Source organism: Stegodyphus dumicola, chromosome 12 (genome assembly GCF_044657685.1).
Source record: "Stegodyphus dumicola isolate Sdum_Otavi_A_Nest chromosome 12, ASM4465768v1".
NCBI lineage: Eukaryota > Metazoa > Arthropoda > Arachnida > Araneae > Eresidae > Stegodyphus > Stegodyphus dumicola.
The window spans coordinates 93365445-93385666 of record NC_140779.1 but is presented as its reverse complement, the minus strand read 5'-3'; the positions used below and the strand labels follow the sequence as shown (position 1 = coordinate 93385666).

At 33.0% G+C, this 20222-nt stretch overlaps 1 protein-coding gene across 2 annotated transcripts in view; it reads left to right on the top strand.

The window, feature by feature from the left end:
* Positions 1 to 274: 274 nt before the first annotated feature.
* Positions 275 to 20222, top strand: part of LOC118195629 (cell adhesion molecule Dscam1-like) — a 1218268-nt gene continuing 1198320 nt past the window's right edge. For both annotated transcript variants that reach the window (XM_085806699.1, XM_085806698.1), the window contains exon 1: positions 275 to 1194. In XM_085806699.1, coding sequence (XP_085662825.1) covers positions 1098 to 1194 — 97 coding nt within the window. In that variant the 5' untranslated portion in view covers positions 275 to 1097. The remainder of the gene's footprint in view (positions 1195 to 20222) is intronic.

The following is a 20222-nucleotide window of genomic DNA, read 5'->3' as shown; positions in this document are numbered from 1 at the left end:
ATCTTCGTATTTCATGCCATTGCTTACAGACATGCGATTAATCATTTCGCAATTTAGAGAGGAAAAACTGCAAGTCAAAAAACGAAAGAACAAGATCGAAGAAGCAGACAACTTGTAGTAAACAAACAAAATTTTCGACATCGGTTTCCCTTTTCGACTGTAAAGATTACGCTTGCGCGAGAAGTGATGACGTCACGGAAACCCGCTGGAAGCTAAGAGCGAAAATTCGAACTTCAGGTCCCGTTACTCAGTCATGCCTCAATCGTCACGAGAGATGGTCGATGGAATACAGCCAGTGTGTTTGGCTTTCCGGCAAGCTAAGTGAGGCAGCGGAGGAACAGCATTCAGAGGCGCGGGTTGGAAAATTGGTTCATCGCTCTAGTGACACCTTATCATCCTTCAGACTCTGCGTTTTCCCAAAGTGATTTTCTTCGAAATATGTGAAATGTCTAAATTTACGTAGAACGTTTGAAAAGTACGGCTATGTGCTAAGAAATGGAAATTGGTGTGTAATTTGAAAACATTTTTCTGTTAACTATATTTCAGAAAAGAAAAATGCATACTTTTATATAAAGAAAATTTCAACACTAACTGAAAATAATCAGTTTTGAACTACATTCATTTCTTATACACTTGTAAGCTGTGTATGCATTTCTCGAAAATTTACACGTACCTTTTTTTTTTCCCTAATCAGTAACAAAACATGGTGATATCAACAATAGCAAAAGTTGACTGAAGACATTTGAAACACTGTGATATTATTTTCCTAGCAAAATAAATTACTTTCTGGGGTATTGCTGAAAAATACTGAAGTATTATTCTAATTTAAAAGTTATTTTATTGCCATTTTTCGAGCCTTCTCTTAAAATAAAAATACCTTAACACTTTATGAAAACTGATTGGAAAAATTACACATTTTCTAGCTCAAAATTTCAAAAATAAAAAAAAAACATTTTTGTCTTTAAAATACACAGTTTTTAAAGCATTTTTCTGAGTGTTCAACCCTCGATGTTGGTAAAATTAATTCAACTCATCATTCACTAACTTTACCTAAAATTGACATATAAAGGAACTTGGACATAAGACCAGTTTCGAAAATGAACATTATTGTTAAAAGAACTAGAAAACCTCAGATGGATACGAAATATTTCGAAATTGCTTATTTTCTACTTTTTGCAGTTCTTCTGGATTCAGGTAAGACTTTATTTATATAATTTATATTTTAAAATATAAACACAATTTCTATGGTTTTAATTAGGAATTAGTGCTTCAGAAAATGACTTTTGATAATTTTAATATTACGGACATAAAACGATTGCACGGAAATATTCGAAAGCAAAATAATCAAAGGGAATAAAATATAACAATGTCTGAATTTTATTTATTTAGAATCTGCGATGACTGCATACTTAGCTCCTTAAGAAATTCAAATAAAACGTAAATTAAAGACAAAAAAATATACTTTTGTATCATTCACAGAATACAAAGTATATATATAAAAACACGATTTTCGATATTATTTTTTTTATTTATTTATGCTTATCATTATATTACCAGTAATGGCAGTAAATTGTTATAAGAAAATGTTTCAGATTTGCGTCTATTTCCTATTCGCATTTCCTCCAATTTATTGTACGGTGATTCCTGTTTTTATTCATTGTCATATTGTCTATTTCTTTCACTGCAGTTAAGTAGTTTTCATATCTTTATTTCGGATTATCTTGCTGCAGAGTTTATGAAACGAATTTTAAAGCTTTTTACATATTATTTTCTAAAATCTTTCAAATTATGTAATTAAAACGTGAAAATTTTTGCGACTAAGATAACCGGTTTTTGCATTCTTAAGTATCTCGTAACAAATCAGAAATTAAAATTAAAGAAAGTGATTTGAATTTAAACATAGTAACGAAAATTTTAATACAACCATATTAAACAGATATCACGTGAAAAACTTTTAAAATTATAAAATTAATTTTATATTTTTTAATTAGTAATTTAATACATTAATATTTTTAAATCAGAAAGCTCAGAGCTGCGCATAGTATTTTTAAAATTATTTAAGAAAAAAATTAAATTAAATAAAATTTTTAAAAAGTATGTAAAAACTAACAAAACTAAAATTGCTATTTCTATGTGTATTTTATATTTCAATTACTTGGATGATGTAACTGAAATAAAGTATAAACTTAATTTTCATAAAATATAAAAGCAATTTAAGTACAAACGTAATTTTCATTTTATGCTTTTAACCAAAGCTGTAAACTAAGTACATTTGTTTCCTTTCTATACCTAAAGAAAGTATAGAAAATGCTCAGCAAAAAAGCAATTTTAACAAAGCATCGTTTATGGAAGATTGATTTAAATATTACTTCTTATTCTGCACTAACTTTTGGTAACATCAAAAGGTTTTTGCATTTTTTAAATGATATAAATAAACATATTTTCCTATAAACAATATCTGTTTAGTAAAATTTCTACTATACTTTAATTACTCAAACTTTATTGCGTAGATATTTAAAAAGCCTCAGGGATTAATTTCATCACTTAAGGTAATTATTATAGAAATCGATTACTAAATTCAGATTCCGATTTGATTAATTACGTCGCTTTCTTTAAGTAAAACAGTGGCATGAAACGTCAAAATGAAAAATTTTGTTTCAAAACTGCAATTTAAAGTTTCACGTAGTTCTGATTTTGCGACTTCATTTATATATTTCATACAGGCATAAAAAAAAGATTTGAGCAAAACATAATTCCTTAAAGAACATTTCCATGAATTTAATGCGTGCAATTACGAAACATTTGGCTTTTAACTCATTAATCAATAATATAAAAATTACGTAATTAACTGACTTTCTTTTACCCGTGCTGATGCAATATTAAAAGATATTTTTTGTTCTGTTGAACACAATAAGTCAAAGTTTAAATTGCTGACATGAAAAAATTAACCTTAGATTACGATTGAGTTATTTGGTTATGTTTAATTACTTTCAAATAAAAGATATGTAATTACTTTTATAAGGTATTTAAGGTATTTCTCCCACCTTCTTGGCGTGCCTTAGTGGTGTTGTGGTTCTGCACGCTGGGCCGGTATTCCAGAGGTTCGTGGTGCGATTGCCGGCAAAGGCGGTTGCTAATTTTTAATCTCTACGGCCTCCAAAAAATCCTAATGGCTCTAGAAAGGCGACCGAACTAAAAGGGTCTTGGATGAGGATTTTCAATACCCAGAATTTGGTGAATGGGTCCCCTAAAAACCCCAGTCGCCCTTTAAAAGGAGGAGTATATAAGGTATTTCTTCCACCTTCTTGGCATGCCTTCGTGGTGTAGTTGTTCTGCACGCTCGGCCGGTATTCCAGACGCCCGTGGTTCGATTCCCGGCGAAGGCGGTTGCTAATTATTCCTCTCTCCGACCTCAAAAAAAATACTAATATCTCTACACTTTTACGAAACCTCTCTATACATGCATGAACTATATTTTAATGACTCGCATTTTTAGCAACAATATAAATTTTGATTTTAATGTTTTGCTTAGGTCTCTTATTCGTATAATATTGATAAAGTGTTGTGGCCATAGTAATCATGTCAACTATCAGGCTGGCGAGTGTTTCTTGAAATGATTCCTGGTATGAGCGAAACTAAGTTTAAGTTTGCCTCCAGACAATTCACTATGTCATAAGTTAAGTTTAATTTTCTGCTGGTGATACTATTTGAGTAGAATTCTAGTTTCAGGAAGTTTTCATTCTTGCTAGGTTAATTATATAAGGATTGGTCTTCAAAAATTCGTGTACTGAGGTTCAACTTAATTTCGAAATTCGATTGGATTATTGTGTTTAACATCTGTTAATATAACTGTACAGCTGGTAGATGTCAATCATGATTTCAACAAGTATTTTCAATTCTCTCCATTAGTGAAAATTTCTTGGCTTGGGGGAAGATTTGCATATAGCCGATGCTTTTAGTCTTTTGGTAGAACTTCTAGATTAATTATTACTTATTGATTAAGCTAGAAGTTTATGAATGTAAATTATCCTTTCTAAATACTTAATGCGATTAATAATTACACAACAGCAAATTCCAAGATTATATATGTTAATATTAAACCCAATGTAAGTAAATATCTTGTATTAATTGCAGTTATAACATATATCGTGCTGACAAGAAAGTAAGGGTCTTCCTTATTATAGCAGCCCCCGAAACTGAATTGCCAATTAACCGAGATATCTCTCCAGTTTGTGAATCACAAAGATAAAAATAAACGACACAGTATTGAATAATAACAATAATACTCTTATTTTGTTTTCTTAAGAGTATTTTAATAACCGTTATGGCAAGGCCATACTTCCGAAATTGCTTTAAACAGTTTATCAAAAATACCATTTTTTTCTATGTATTTACTCAACATAAATTTCACAAGATATGATTCGAGCCGTGCTGCTTTCTTTTTTATTATGCCACTTGGCTTAGCCCCACACTTGCTCTGTATGCGTGAACACACGTTGTTGGATCGATAGTACTGTACATATGGTTCACAATAAACTGACTGTAATCAGCTTCTTCAAATTCTCTCATTTTATATATTTTACAGGAGGTCGTTTGTTCATATTATCCATGTTGAGTAATTTTCTCCATAAGTGTACAGCATCTCTATTTGAGACCTGATCAACAAAGCGCTTGCTATCTTCCCGACATAGGCCTACAAAAATCCACTGTTGTGGGAGTACTCAGCCTCAGTTGTTCTTAGGTCGAACGAGCAAACTTTCATGAATCCCTACCATTGAATTGGGAACCACCTATTAAGCTCTTTGTCATATCATTTGATGCATGTCAATTTCTCTGCCCTAATAGTATTGACTAATGATATTTCTTGAACCAAACAACCAGTTTCCAACGAGGATGTCCTTCTTTCTTTCATGATTTTTAACAATGCATCTCCGAATGGTTTCGTCATTAACATATAATTTCATGTTGTGGCCATTTTCGCATGCTCACTTGTCAGGCAAACTACCTCTTTCTGGAAAATGTGATATTACATTCAACTCTTTATTTGGTAAATTAACGATTGCTAATTCCATATTAGTAGCTGACAGTTGAGAGTAGGGTCCGGACACCCGGACAGCTTTCAGAGACTGTTAGCTTTCACCCGGACAGCTTTCAGTACTGTACATATGGTTCACAATAAACTGACTGTAATCAGCTTCTTCAAATTCTCTCATTTTATATATTTTACAGCAGGTCGTTTGTTCATATTATCCATGTTGAGTAATTTTCTCCATAAGTGTACAGCATCTCTATTTGAGACCTGATCAACAAAGCGCTTGCTATCTTCCCGACATAGGCCTACAAAAATCCACTGTTGTGGGAGTACTCAGCCTCAGTTGTTCTTAGGTCGAACGAGCAAACTTTCATGAATCCCTACCATTGAATTGGGAACCACCTATTAAGCTCTTTGTCATATCATTTGATGCATGTCAATTTCTCTGCCCTAATAGTATTGACTAATGATATTTCTTGAACCAAACAACCAGTTTCCAACGAGGATGTCCTTCTTTCTTTCATGATTTTTAACAATGCATCTCCGAATGGTTTCGTCATTAACATATAATTTCATGTTGTGGCCATTTTCGCATGCTCACTTGTCAGGCAAACTACCTCTTTCTGGAAAATGTGATATTACATTCAACTCTTTATTTGGTAAATTAACGATTGCTAATTCCATATTAGTAGCTGACAGTTGAGAGTAGGGTCCGGACACCCGGACAGCTTTCAGAGACTGTTAGCTTTCACCCGGACAGCTTTCAGTACTGTACATATGGTTCACAATAAACTGACTGTAATCAGCTTCTTCAAATTCTCTCATTTTATATATTTTACAGCAGGTCGTTTGTTCATATTATCCATGTTGAGTAATTTTCTTCATAAGTGTACAGCATCTCTATTTGAGACCTGATCAACAAAGCGCTTGCTATCTTCCCGACATAGGCCTACAAAAATCCACTGTTGTGGGAGTACTCAGCCTCAGTTGTTCTTAGGTCGAACGAGCAAACTTTCATGAATCCCTACCATTGAATTGGGAACCACCTATTAAGCTCTTTGTCATATCATTTGATGCATGTCAATTTCTCTGCCCTAATAGTATTGACTAATGATATTTCTTGAACCAAACAACCAGTTTCCAACGAGGATGTCCTTCTTTCTTTCATGATTTTTAACAATGCATCTCCGAATGGTTTCGTCATTAACATATAATTTCATGTTGTGGCCATTTTCGCATGCTCACTTGTCAGGCAAACTACCTCTTTCTGGAAAATGTGATATTACATTCAACTCTTTATTTGGTAAATTAACGATTGCTAATTCCATATTAGTAGCTGACAGTTGAGAGTAGGGTCCGGACACCCGGACAGCTTTCAGAGACTGTTAGCTTTCACCCGGACAGCTTTCAGTACTGTACATATGGTTCACAATAAACTGACTGTAATCAGCTTCTTCAAATTCTCTCATTTTATATATTTTACAGCAGGTCGTTTGTTCATATTATCCATGTTGAGTAATTTTCTCCATAAGTGTACAGCATCTCTATTTGAGACCTGATCAACAAAGCGCTTGCTATCTTCCCGACATAGGCCTACAAAAATCCACTGTTGTGGGAGTACTCAGCCTCAGTTGTTCTTAGGTCGAACGAGCAAACTTTCATGAATCCCTACCATTGAATTGGGAACCACCTATTAAGCTCTTTGTCATATCATTTGATGCATGTCAATTTCTCTGCCCTAATAGTATTGACTAATGATATTTCTTGAACCAAACAACCAGTTTCCAACAAATTGCATATTCACAAAAAAAAAAAAAAAAAAAAAAAACTAATGTAAAACTAATGCCTTAAATAAAATTAAACACGGTTCTAATGTAAGAACATATGGGGGCAGAAAAAATGTAACATGTTGCGAGGTATAATAATAATACGCGGCAAGATATCTCGTTTAATTAGCGATTCAAACTTGAGAGCCGTTATAATAAGTACATAAAAATAATTTCGGTTTCCTAGTGGGAAACAAAACCATGTTTTCTATATAAAATATTAACTTTAATCAGTCAAATTGTTTAATCAGTCCATTTTGTTCGATGAATTTTTGACATCTTTCTGGTAACGTTATGATTTCGCTCTGATTGATTTTCTGGTCTTTATCAGTTTATCAGCAAAAGTTTCAACCAAGTGCGACTTCAGGGCACCGCTATTACTGAAATATTCACTATTTAAGATGTGTAAACTCCGAAATACATATGATAATTCGTTGGTGCAACGGATTATATGGGGGATGCGACATCATTTCCCAACCAGGCTCCATTAATTTCGTACATGTTCTTAAATACGTGTGAGGCCTCGCATTGTTGTAGTGGAACACGGTTCCATTACGATTTATTAGTTCTGGCCTTTTCTCTTTGATTGCTTCCACCAGTTTCATAGGTAACCATCTGAGTTGATTGCTTGGTAGTTTGGAAGCTCAAAATGCACAACGTATTTGTAATCCCATGAAAATGTCACCATGATCATTTTGTGATCCAATTTAGTTTTCGATTTGATTTGTGCTGATTCACTACGCTTGGACTATGATCTTTTTCGTTTAATGATTAATGTCATAGCAAAACACCAATTTTTATCACTAATGATAATTCCTTTTAACCCGACGGAAGTCGCACCAAGAAAAGTTACTAGAGTGGGCGCGTGGGGTATCACCTACCCCAATGTTTAAAATGCGATCAAAATAGTTTCATTTAGTTTTAAAGCTGTTTTTCTTATTCTCGTGTATTATAAATACGTGAATAATAGTTGGGTTTCAAAAAATTAATTTCCAAATTAATTTTAGAGTGAAAATTAAGATAAATGAAAATAATAACAAAATGAAAATAATAAAATAAAAATCATGTCTCTAAGTTTCATTGCATCTCTAATACACAATGCTTATTTTATTTCTTCACTCTTTGAACGAAATACATTCATGTGTTCTTGGCACAGAATGTTTTCACATTTTAAACATTGCATTCACGTTCTTCTGTCCTTGGCGCGAGGGCAAAAAAATTATTACATCTTTCATACTTAGTTGCTTCGAATTTCATGCGTTCGTTTTAATTCTTCGTCGAAACTTCTGCTTTTGTTTTGCATGCAATACGTCAGTTTCTTGGTGAAGTATTAATCTCTAATCTTTGTTCAAACCTTTTTTTCATTAATTTTAATGCTAAGTCCTTCAAAAACAGATGTCTGTTTTTGGTTGGTCGATTAGCAGTTGAATGTAATATAATTCAAGCATTTATTACAGCAACATTCAGTACAGGAAAGAAAATTACCTTGTTATTCTGGAAATTGAATAATTGGCCGACATTTCATCCCCCATATCCACTGCTCCTTTAGTCATATTATAAAAACATATAATTCCTGACGTTTTATTTTCTCCAATAGTATCATCTGCAGTATAATCGTTATATAATGTTGAAAGCATAAGAACAGTTTTTTTTTTTTTTTTTTTTTTTTTTTTTTTTTTTTTTTTTAGGAACATCAGGAATTAATGTTTTATCTTTTTCAAAACAAAAACATTGAAGAAAATATTCCTAGTTTCAGCTTCAGTTTCCTAAATGCATCTTCATCGCTTTCAAATATTTCTAATCAGTGTCACAGGCGTTGCATCTCCAATTCATAGGGTGTCATTCTTTTTACCATAATGCAGTTAGAAATTTTTTAAGAATTTAATGTCAAGTACTTTAAAATCACTTGCGAGTAGAAATATTTACTGTTACACTCTAGGAATAAATTTCTGAACTCTGAAAATTCAGTCAGAAAAACACTTACGCGGACAAGCGCGTGGGGTGTGTCATACTCCAGTTCCAACAAGATACCGATAAATCTTTTCTGAAACACACCGGCAAAGAAAAAGCGGTTCTGAAAGTCAACCACAACTAGAAACTCAGCTACTGAAAGAAGTAGAGAATGTCAGCTTCACAAGTCAGGAATATTCCACTTTTATGTAGGGTTGGGGTATGATACACCCCACGCGCTTTCCGGCGGGTTAACAAAAGAGTAGAGTGCATTACGTTTGAAATGCGCATCGCAAATATTGATTCATTACGTTAAGTGCATTTCCCTCCATTCATGCAGATGGGCCCACCAGCGGCCGAGCGGTAAAGACGCTGAACACTGGTAGTTCGGTCCGAGGTTCGAATCCCGCGAACGGGCTGGCTGCATGCGCGTTTTCGTGGTTTTCCCATGTGTAACGTGTATACGAGCTAGCTTCCCTTAGAATGTCCTCCACGAAGGCATCCCTCCCTTTATGCAGAGAAGCCCTCGTGTGCTTTGCCATAATTGAATAATCCAATCCAATCCATTCATGTAGAACCAAAATATCGAGCTTCTTAACGAGTCCAAGACATGTTATAAGATTATTGATTGTTTTAGGTGATACATTTAACCTTTCTGAAATCTTTTGCACAGTTATACGACGATTAAATTAAATTATGGCTTTAATCAACTTCAGAAGATCGGCTAGAACGTTGTTCACCGTCATTGTGAAAATTCTCAAGAATCAAAATATTTTTTTAAAAAACTCTGCCACTTTCATCTTCTTAGGTAAGCAACACTATAAACTTTATCTTTTTGTGAGTTTTAGCCGCCTTGTTGCCTTTGTGAAAATTAAAATGTAAAAATTATCGAAAGTGTTAATTTGTGCGGCTCATGTTAAAATTAATCGTAAAAGAAGAGCTTTAAACAAAAGTGCTCGGAATATGTTTCAATAGCAATATAAAAGCGACTGCTTCCAAATCTCAAAAAATCAAAGAAAATCAAAGAAAGTAAAATCCAGATCGGCAGAAGAATAACAAAACGAACATAATACCAGTATCTGTTTGTGCAAATCAGCATTACTTTCTTGCCAGCCTAATAATATTAAGTGCAGTAATAGTATGCGTTCTAACTAAAAAAAAAATTATATTATTTTATTTAGAACACCATATGGAAAATAATTCATAAAACATTTTGACATGTGAAGGCTAATTATAATCTCTTACTTTAAAATTGGCACGTCAAGGTCGTAGTAACCCTCCCTTCTTTTACAGTCGTAGCTCGTGTCTTCATTAATAATAATATTTTTGAGATAATTTTAGCAAATTAAAGGATTCAACCATTTTTGCATAGAAGTAGTTGGCATAGTTATGGGCCATGGTTAGGAAAGAAGAAATGACCTTGAAGATCCTACTTCAAATTACCACAATATAGAACCCGCACGGAGTTATTTCAAACTCTTTTGACGGTTATACTAAATTATTATAGCAGGTATACCACCTAGTTGCTGCGTAAGTGTTAATTTACTACGCAGTAACACAAAGTCCTTTATTTATCATGCACGAAGTCAGTTTCAGTTTGTTAACCGCTCAATGTATATGAAATTTAATTTTTCTTTAAACCACTGAATAACTGTTTACTTACTAATTGATTTAAAATCAACAAAATCGTTCCACAGTAACTTAAAATAACCATAATATAGTATATTATATATGTGTGTATAACTTATGGAAATAGATATGAAATGATTTTACGAACATGAAAACATGAAAATGAATAAAGCAGAAGCATGCAGTTGTAACCGAACTTTAACATTCCTTTATATGCTAGATTCCAAAAGCTTTTAAATCTATAAAAATAAACTGATGTTGTAAGCGTCTGTTTATGAGGAACTATATCAATGATATAATTTTACAGACAGACGAAGCAGCATGTTAGCTAGCAAAAAAAAAAAAAAAAAAAAAAAAAAAAAAAAAAAAGCATACATTGATGATATGTAATATGTTCAGATAAAAGTCTGGTAAATTCTGATTTTATTGTTTTTATGACGACAAGAGAAAATATTCAAATTAAACTTTATATGTATATACATGTGTGTATGCGTTTTGCTCTTATCCTAGAAGAAGCTAATCCCTAAAAGGTTGCCACGAGATACGGAAAAAAAGCCAATACATTTATCTTTCAAATTATAACTGCATTGAGTTGCAAACAACATACTTTTTTGAATTAATTTTTTTTTTAATTCTCAGTTTCTATCAAGTTCTCTGTTCTGAAAATCTCTATCATTTACTTTTAAATTTGTAGTTATCGTGCCTGCAACTAAGCAGTGGCAAATCCTTGAATAGACGTGTAAACGACTTATCGTTATGTTTAAGATGAAAGAGAACTTAAGAAGGATGCAGAAGACCCCTTTATTCCGAACTCAAAATAATTTACTAGATGGTACTTATTGTGTTTACAAACCAGCCAGTATATATGACGTAACTCAAAATGGTATAAATTCCAATTAAAACTAAGTTAGCCAAAGGCTGCACAGAAGTAAATAACGCTCAAGTTGGCTGACGCCTATACCGGTCTGACAAGCACTTTTGGTGAGAATAGCGCAATGCCCATGACAAACTGCTACAATAGAGTTGCAGCTAATAACGTGACCTTCAGCAAGCCGAACACGCTCATATGAAGCAACCGAAAACTTCCTTTTAAATACTATATCTTTTTACCCCAACTGAATACGCGCGAACGAAAAATCAGCATTCTCGTACGGAAACGGAAATGGATAATGACAGTAAAGATATGCAAAATTAAAAAAAAAAAAAAAAAAAAAAAAAAAAAAAAAAAAAAAAAACTTGTTAGATAAAAAGAAATAAATCCTTTCAAAATTAATATGTTCAAACTCTTTATATAGGGAACATTAATGAAAAATTGTTTAATATGCAGGATTTTGACGTAGATCATGAAAATTACCTGCTAAGCAGCGATTTTCTCTTAATACAATACAATAATATATATGTTAAGTATGAGATAATGCAAAACTCCTTAATCACATTATTACAATGAAACCCCTTATTGTTTAAAAAATGATCGGCTTATTATAAATATACGCTTTAAGATGAATTCTGCAAAATATTACCTGAGAACATAAATTGGATTAATTATTTTATAAAAAGTAACAACTATTCATAAAACTTCATTCTACCTTTCTGTTTGAAAAAATGTATACCTCATATTTCTATATTACAATCACATTCTAATTCATTTTCAAGCAAACATAAATTTGCTTGATTCGTCTGAGATTTTTAATTGCAAAGCAACCGTAGTATTTTAAAGAAAAGAAATTATTCTTTTATAATTCAAGCACTTATCCCAAAATCTAATCAAGAGCTTTTTAAGGAAGCAATTTATCAAGAGGGCGGAAATTAATTCGTTTCCTTCTGAAGCATCATATATTTAAACTCTCCAGTGTTTTTGACGAAAGATAATTTAGTTATTACTCAGAGGATTTTGCTTTTTTATTATAATTTTTAAAAGGTCAAGCGTACAGGAAAAAAGAACTCAAAATTGCCCTCATACCTTGTGCAATCTAAGCTAATCAGTTAGCTTGAAACCCTACATGTGTGGGCCTTTTTATGCAATTAATGATTAGATTTACAGTAATACCTTGCATCTGCAAAAATATGTTTAATATGTGTAATGAAATTTATAGCAGTCATGATAAATGAAAATTATTATATCCGTAAATAATATAACGCAGAATATTTTACTAGACCTTATATTGTTGCATTCTAAAGAAACCAGGAAAATATGTAATGTGAAACATATTGCACTGAAAACAATTGATTAGCACACCTAATTGCTCAATACAAAAATAATATTTCATAATATTGCACTCAATACCATCATTTAAACACTATTAAAGCTAATTTTTAACCTCTATTTTTTTATTAATTAAATATGGCTTTACCGGATAAAGATATGTAGTGACACCTTTACACTTTTACAAACAGGTTCGTACTGAGAGGAGCAGGAATGCTCTAATACAGGCACTATTACTAATCAACCTCACCAATGAGTAACACAAACAAAAATTCAATTAAATTCGCTACACAACATGTGATGTTTTCCGACGAGTTCAGGTTTAGCTTGCAGTCTGATTCTCGCCGGATTTTCATATGGAGAGCTCCAGGTACCCGTTACCACCAAGAAAACATCATTGAACGACACCGTTACAGTGGTGCAGGAGTGCTCGTTTGGGGTGGAATTATTCTAGGTTCCAGAACTGATCTGCATGTTTAAATTGGAACCATGACAAGCCAAATCTATCGGGACGTCATTCTGGAACAACATGTACGTTTGTTTCGGGGCGCCATGGGCGCACAATTTGTGTTTATGGATGACAAGGCCCGTCCTCACCGTCCAAACATAGTAAGCGAATGCCTTCAATCGCAGGATATCACCCGTATGGACTGGCCAGCATTCTCACCGGACTTGAATCCAGTAGAGCTCCTGTGGGACAGGCTTGGCCGACGAGTTGCAGCCCGTCAACCTCCTCCTACATGTCTACCGGAACTTCGAAGAGCATGGCTTTTTGAGTGGTGTAATATCCCCCAAGATCAGATCGATAATTTGATACTCGGCATGCCTAGGCGTTGTACGGACCGTATTGCATCGTCTGGGAGACATACAATGTATTAACAATCATACCAACCATGTAATATCGTTTTTTTGCAAATAGGGTTTTTTTATAATTTGCTTCAGGGGGAAAAATCGCTAATTTTCTTAATAATATCAAACATATAGCATCTTTTTTTGCTCTTTACCTTTTGTTTAATAAATAAGCTTTACAAATAAGTCAAAGTTGTATTGCTTTCAACTCTTCCTTTGTCTGATTTTGCATTATCCTTAACTTATGGACATGAGTGTAGTTTATTCTTTTTATTCAATATAAACATTACTCTAAAATTGAAATGCGCGATTTAAAAGTTTGATAATTACATTTCCAAGTAGGCAGCTCGGGATCTCATCGTTGATTTCTTTAAATGAATAGTGAACCCTCTTGAGAGAATAGGATTAAAGTGTTTCTCTTATTCGTTAAAGATGATAAAATGATAAAATTAAAGGCATGTTGTCATAACTGTAAGGTGGAATTTATTTCTCCAAAATGGTTCATTGCTTATACGTTATTTCTGTTTAAAGTAAAACCATTTCTTTGATTACAGATGATGAGAGATTTCGCTTATTAAAAAAATTCGTCTTTTATCAACATCTAACTAGAATGATAATTTTAAGCATTACTTGGCGTGAATAACAGTATCTTTAAATATATGAATACTGAAAATTAGTTTTCCTCTTGTTAAAATTATTAATGTACATTGTTTTTAGTAATACGCATATATTTTAAATAGCATGTCAAAGAAAATTATCAAACCAGAAGTGCAAATTTAGACAGAAAAACTTATTTTTTGATTAAAATACAGAAGGAAAAACTAGTTATAATAATCATCAAGGAAACATTATCACATTATCCGACTATCGATTTTTCATCCAGGTCCCAGGAGTTGGTTTTCACAAGACAACTTTCTCAACTGGCAAAAGCTCTTCAATGTTCAGTATCCTCATCCCTTTTATGCCCGCAGCTTAATATTATTCATATATATTGAGCTTGTCATTTTACTAGACGTTACCCTCTGATTTTCCTAAAGAGTCAGTTTGGCTACGGAATCATTCCTGAGCGTTCTTCATGTGGTCTTTGCTGGAACCATGTAGAAAGTCTGAACCTTAATCTTCCATTTCAATATAGCACACGTGTACTAAAACTTGAAACCATATTATAAATGGATCTAAGTCATTAAAATTGTATCTATTATTCATTATTACAATTTAACCTTTAAATATTTCAAATTATATGACATAGAATAATCATGAAAGTTGCAAGAATGCTGATACAGTAGAACTCCAGTTATCCGAATCATTTATGACCGGACCCTATTCAGATAATCAAAAATTCGGATAATCAATTTTTTTCCGAAGAAAGGGTTTACGTAAACCTGAATTAATTACTGTATGCTGAAACTGGGAGAAAAAATCTATTTTTAAAGAAAAAGAGGTTTTAATTAATTAAAATGAAAAGGCATCACTTTTAGGTATGTGTTCTTTCAAATACTATGCACTTTTACGTACTGCATAGTACACTCACTTCCAAAAGTTAAGCACGAAGATGTAAAATTCAAAAAAATCAACAAATACTGTGTTATATTAATATCACATAATATAATTACATATGTATTATTTACTACTGAACATCATTCTGGGTAATTACTATTATCACTGTTCATACCAGATTATGTGGTATGTAAATGTATGCATATGGGTAACATAACAAAACATTTCAACCAATATTGTATCAATCACATAACATAGATGTTGAGTAGTTATCATAGTGTAACATAAAAAAATAAACAATTCTAAATTTCAGAAAGTTACGTTGTGTGACATAATGTCGGGCAATAACCCGTTCAAACCTATGGTTTAGTGCAAAGTCAAATAATTAAAATAATTACAAGGCTAAGTAGGTAAAATCAATCTAACGTTTATTAAGAAAATATTATGAATATAGTTACATTTTAAAAATAGTGGCGAGCGGTCAGCCTTATATCTGAAGAAACAACTGAAGTTTACATACCTTCTTTACAAATTTAACAATTCACCTTTCCCGTTTGGGAGGCAGCAAACAAAATTTTGGGTACTTGATACAGGCGAAAAACTCAGATGGACACTGTCACGAATGCAGGTAATAACATTTAACGTTTGGTGGGTACTTCTGTAAAAGAAAAAAAAAAAATATGAGAATTAATAATGTGCAACCCCTTCGGAGGCCAGGCTTTCCACCCCACAGCCGCTTCCAACCGGTAAGACTCCGGTCTTCCCCGAAACACCGGCCATACTAAAATCAGTCAAACTCAGGAATTCTTGATTCAATATGCCTTCCTTCTGTGTAGGTAGTCTAATCGTTCAGCTCGCCAGAAACTCCCTACTGCTGGTCTCCGCTCTGCATTTTAGAAGTCATTTCTCGTTAATTTTCTTCGAGAAATTCCTCTTGGCTCCGTCAGAAAGGAAGCGTGTAATCGAAAATATTTTCCTCTTCTCCCCTCCCGAAAACACTGCGCATCCACTTTAATTCCTGACGCGTTTTTTGAAAATTTGGAGTAGAAGGTGATCAGCAAGAAGCCAAGTCCAGCAAACCAAACAGAGAAATCTTCAAGCGAAGGGGTTTCCCGACTACCAGAAGAGCCAGTTAGCGCAAATCAATCATTCGGCCTCAAAGGCCACACCAATGTGTCAACAATCTCCGCAGACGAAAACAAGGGGGGGGGGGTAATCTAGCCTCACATCGAGGTCCAAGTCGACCATGTAGAGCTTCCTAACCAACGATTATTTCCCCCTCCTCGAAATACGTTGTAGAACCTTTCCCTGCTCGCCTGTCCAGCAAAACAGGGTCCTCTTTTCGGGAAACTCCAGATGGTGTATACATCCAACACGTTACCCGCACATATGGGTTTTCGTTTGGGCGAAAGAATTTTCGGGCTGCTGTAATCCTCTGATAAGGGTTTCCGAGAATGAATTCCAAGCCGACGGTTGGGATGTGAAAATTTTCAGAACCAAGTCAACACAAATGACTGGGAAATTAAAAATTAAACTACTAATTACACAACAATATAATTCATAAAAAATTTTAGCACTATATAAATTGTTTCTTCAGCAGCATTTAAAGTATAAACAGTCATAACCCAGATAGAATTACAATTACTATTGATTTTCCTACCGCCAGTCAGAAAATATGAATTCGATTAACTTTAATAGAAAGAGGATTTGTTATGTATTAATCGCTATTATTTTCGAGCTTAAGTTTGGCTTACTATTTCAGTTTTGATATGTAATTGAAGTTCTAATTTTTTTTTTTTTTTTTTTTTCCTTTTATTGTTTAAAGTTGGTTATAAGTTTAAACTGTAACTTTTGTAAACTTTAAAATTTAGGTTTGGTTGCTTTAAAAGTTTTCTTGAGTTGAAGGTGATTAATTTTAATTGAAAGAGGGATACAAATTAAGTTACCTTAAGTTAAGAAAAATTTAACACACCAATAGTGCAACAACAAGGCTTTAAAATAATTCAAGTTAAAACTTAAGCAACCTTAAGGGTCAAAACAACAAGATACAAAAACCCAAAATCTTAAGTCCCTAAACTCAAATTAAAATTAATCACCTTCAACTCAAGAAAACCTTTAAAGCAACCAAAACCTAAATTTTAAAGTTTACAAAAGTTACAGTTTAAACTTATAACCAACTTTAAACAACTAAGCAAAAAGAAAAAAAAATAGAACTTCAATTGCAGATCAAAACTGAAATAGTAAACAAAACTTAAGCTTGAAAATAATAGCGATTAGTGCATAACAATTGTTTTGATTGACACAAAATTCAGCAGGAATGTAGCATATATATTTATGCGCAAAACAAAATCAATAATTATATACAGAGATGAAAACAATATTAAATTATTGTAAATTATCAGATAATGACATACTGGAGACCTAAACTGAATTATGTATAAAGAGAAAATAACAATATAAAATGAGAAAAATGACATTAATAGGGTATGTGATCCCCCCTCATTTGTATACAGAGTTTACACCTTGTGACCATGCTTTCAATTAGGTGGTCAACCTACCGCAGAATTAAGCAATCGCCATTCTTCTCGTAGAACAGTTTACAGCTCAATAATATTGGCTGGAGGTGGGAAACGTGAAGATACAGCGCAGCCGAGAGCATCCCAAAGATTTGCAATGGGATTAAGGTAATCCGAATATTGTTATATAGAAAAAAATTTTAAGGGGAGTTTTAATACCTTATTCCTTCATAACTTTAACTTAACTGACTGTTGTGCCGGACAAACTAACTAAAATCAAATAATTCAAAACATTCATAAGAACATCGAAATTCTTATAAACATTAAAACAAATCTAATTCATAATAATCAAAAGATGAATCAAATAAACAATCGTATATCATATCTATCAATCAATCGTATATCATTTCTATCAATCAATCGTATATCATATCTATCAATCGTATATCATATCTATCAATCAATCGTATATCATATCTATCAATCGATCGTATAGTGGTAGTACAATTTAACTTTTAAGGTTTGCGTTGTGAGTAACCTATGCCAAGGAAAAATCAATAACCCAAAATTCAATTAAACTCCATGTTTCTTACAATCTTTCCGGCTCAAACAAATGGAGGGACATGACAGACCACAGTAAAATATACACAACATAAATACACAAATACAATTAAATTTTAAACACACATTTATTAAATTCTTGAATATATTACATAATTAAATAATGGATAACTGATCAGTAATACATATTTTCTAAGCAAGATAACAAATAATACTACACCAAATTACAGCTTACATTAATTAAGATTAACATTATCAAATTCTATTGTATCATAAGTGTAACACTAGTATTTTCCCCATTTCATCTTCTAACTTTAAGTATTCATCATGGTAATTCACTTTAAGAACACTGAAAATTTCCACATCGATTAATTAATTTAAGTAATTGCTCAAATTTCAACAAACATTAACATGACGACTCTTGCTTGAGTATTAAGATAATTATTAAAGTAAAACAAATAAAAAAAATCAAATCACTCACGGGGTGAAGTCCAAACTGCAACACTCACTTTACTCGGGAATACCTTTGTATACTGATTTAATACGGTGATTTGACAGCTCCACAGATCGCCCAGCGTCCAAAGTTTACTCGAGCACCACATTATTCCTGCTGTCCTTTATTCACAAAATCATCGTTAATGGAGGCAGACAATTCCCTTAGAAGGGTCCTACACGAGTCTCTTTCATTCTGGAAGCCCCGAAACTCACCATAAGCGTAGAGCACCTTTGAAACAAAATCTAATTACGAAGTCAAAGCCGGTAAAAAACAGGAATACCGCATCAGGATGTCAGGATCACCAAGAGAATCTGCCGTACAATTCTTGGGATAAGAGAAATCGAAATTCTTCTGCTGAGCTCTATGCCTTATGCCAACGCAAATTCTCGCAAGCTAAAAGCCGAGAGAAAAATCCTACCCGCTGCCGGCTTTTCACGCGGCTTGCGAGAAGCAAGACCCTACGGGTCAAGTCCCCACTTTTCTCCTCTTACATTTCTTGAAAATCAGAATCAGAATATCCTCTAGCCTGGTGCAAGCACCCAGGAAATCTCGGTTTCTCCGCCTCTGTGAGTTCATGGGCTTTAAAAAAATCATAAAATTAAATTTTACCAATTCCGGAATTTTAAGTTATCTAAATTGAGAAAATGACACACCCATGACGAATCAAACACGAGAAGAAAATCTGACAATGAAATCCGAAAAACAAGGTTGGTAGAAGTTGTTGGTAGAAGGCCATAAACCAGATGGCTCCCGCAACCGTTTCCCGCCTTAGTTACAATTCCTACTCAAGCACAACAAGTTAAACAACACCTTAAGAGCCTAAGAATACTTTTTTTCCAGATTAAAATACACATGAATACAAATAAAAATATTAGAATAATAATAACTTGAAACACATATTAATAATTGAAATTCGCGACATAACACATTCCCCCACGCACCAGGGGAAAAAAAATTTTGAGCATCAAAAAAAATTTTTTTTTTCAAAACAAAACAAAACAGCATTTCAAAGTAATACCAAGTTAAGTGCCATACAAATAATCAATTCAAAACAAGTTTTCACAGAGAGCAGTGATAAATAAAAAAATTAAAAATTTACTTAGCATTAAGTTTAACAAATTAAATTCAAAATATAAATGCAACTCATATAACCAATTAAATAGCAACCGGAGTGAAGTGTCATAAAATCCATTTGCAATGCAAGTTAATAAAATTGCACAAAGAAAAAAAATCACTAGTGAGGGAAAAAATACACCTTAACTTTCCAGTCAACCAAAAATGACAAAAAAAATCCTAATTGAATTAAGCAATGAACTGGACCAGAAATTGAAACAAACGGAGAACACCCCCAGGAACGGAAAAGAGAACTTGACCAAAAAAGAATTAAGCCGAAAGAATCTAGAGCGCATTTAGAAGCAAAAGGGAAAAATTTTAGATAATCTTACTTGAAACAAGGAAATTTAAATTCGGACCAGCCAAAAAAAATCCTTAAAAACAAAACACTATTGAGTTAAGAACTCGAAAACGAAACTAAAAGAAATTCACACAAATGCAGACAACTCCTAGACCAAACCAGTTGAAAATACCGAGAAAAACCTTTAACTACTCTTTCAAGAAAAACAAAACTAACTCTTCAAAAAAAAAAAAAAAAAAAAAAAAAAAA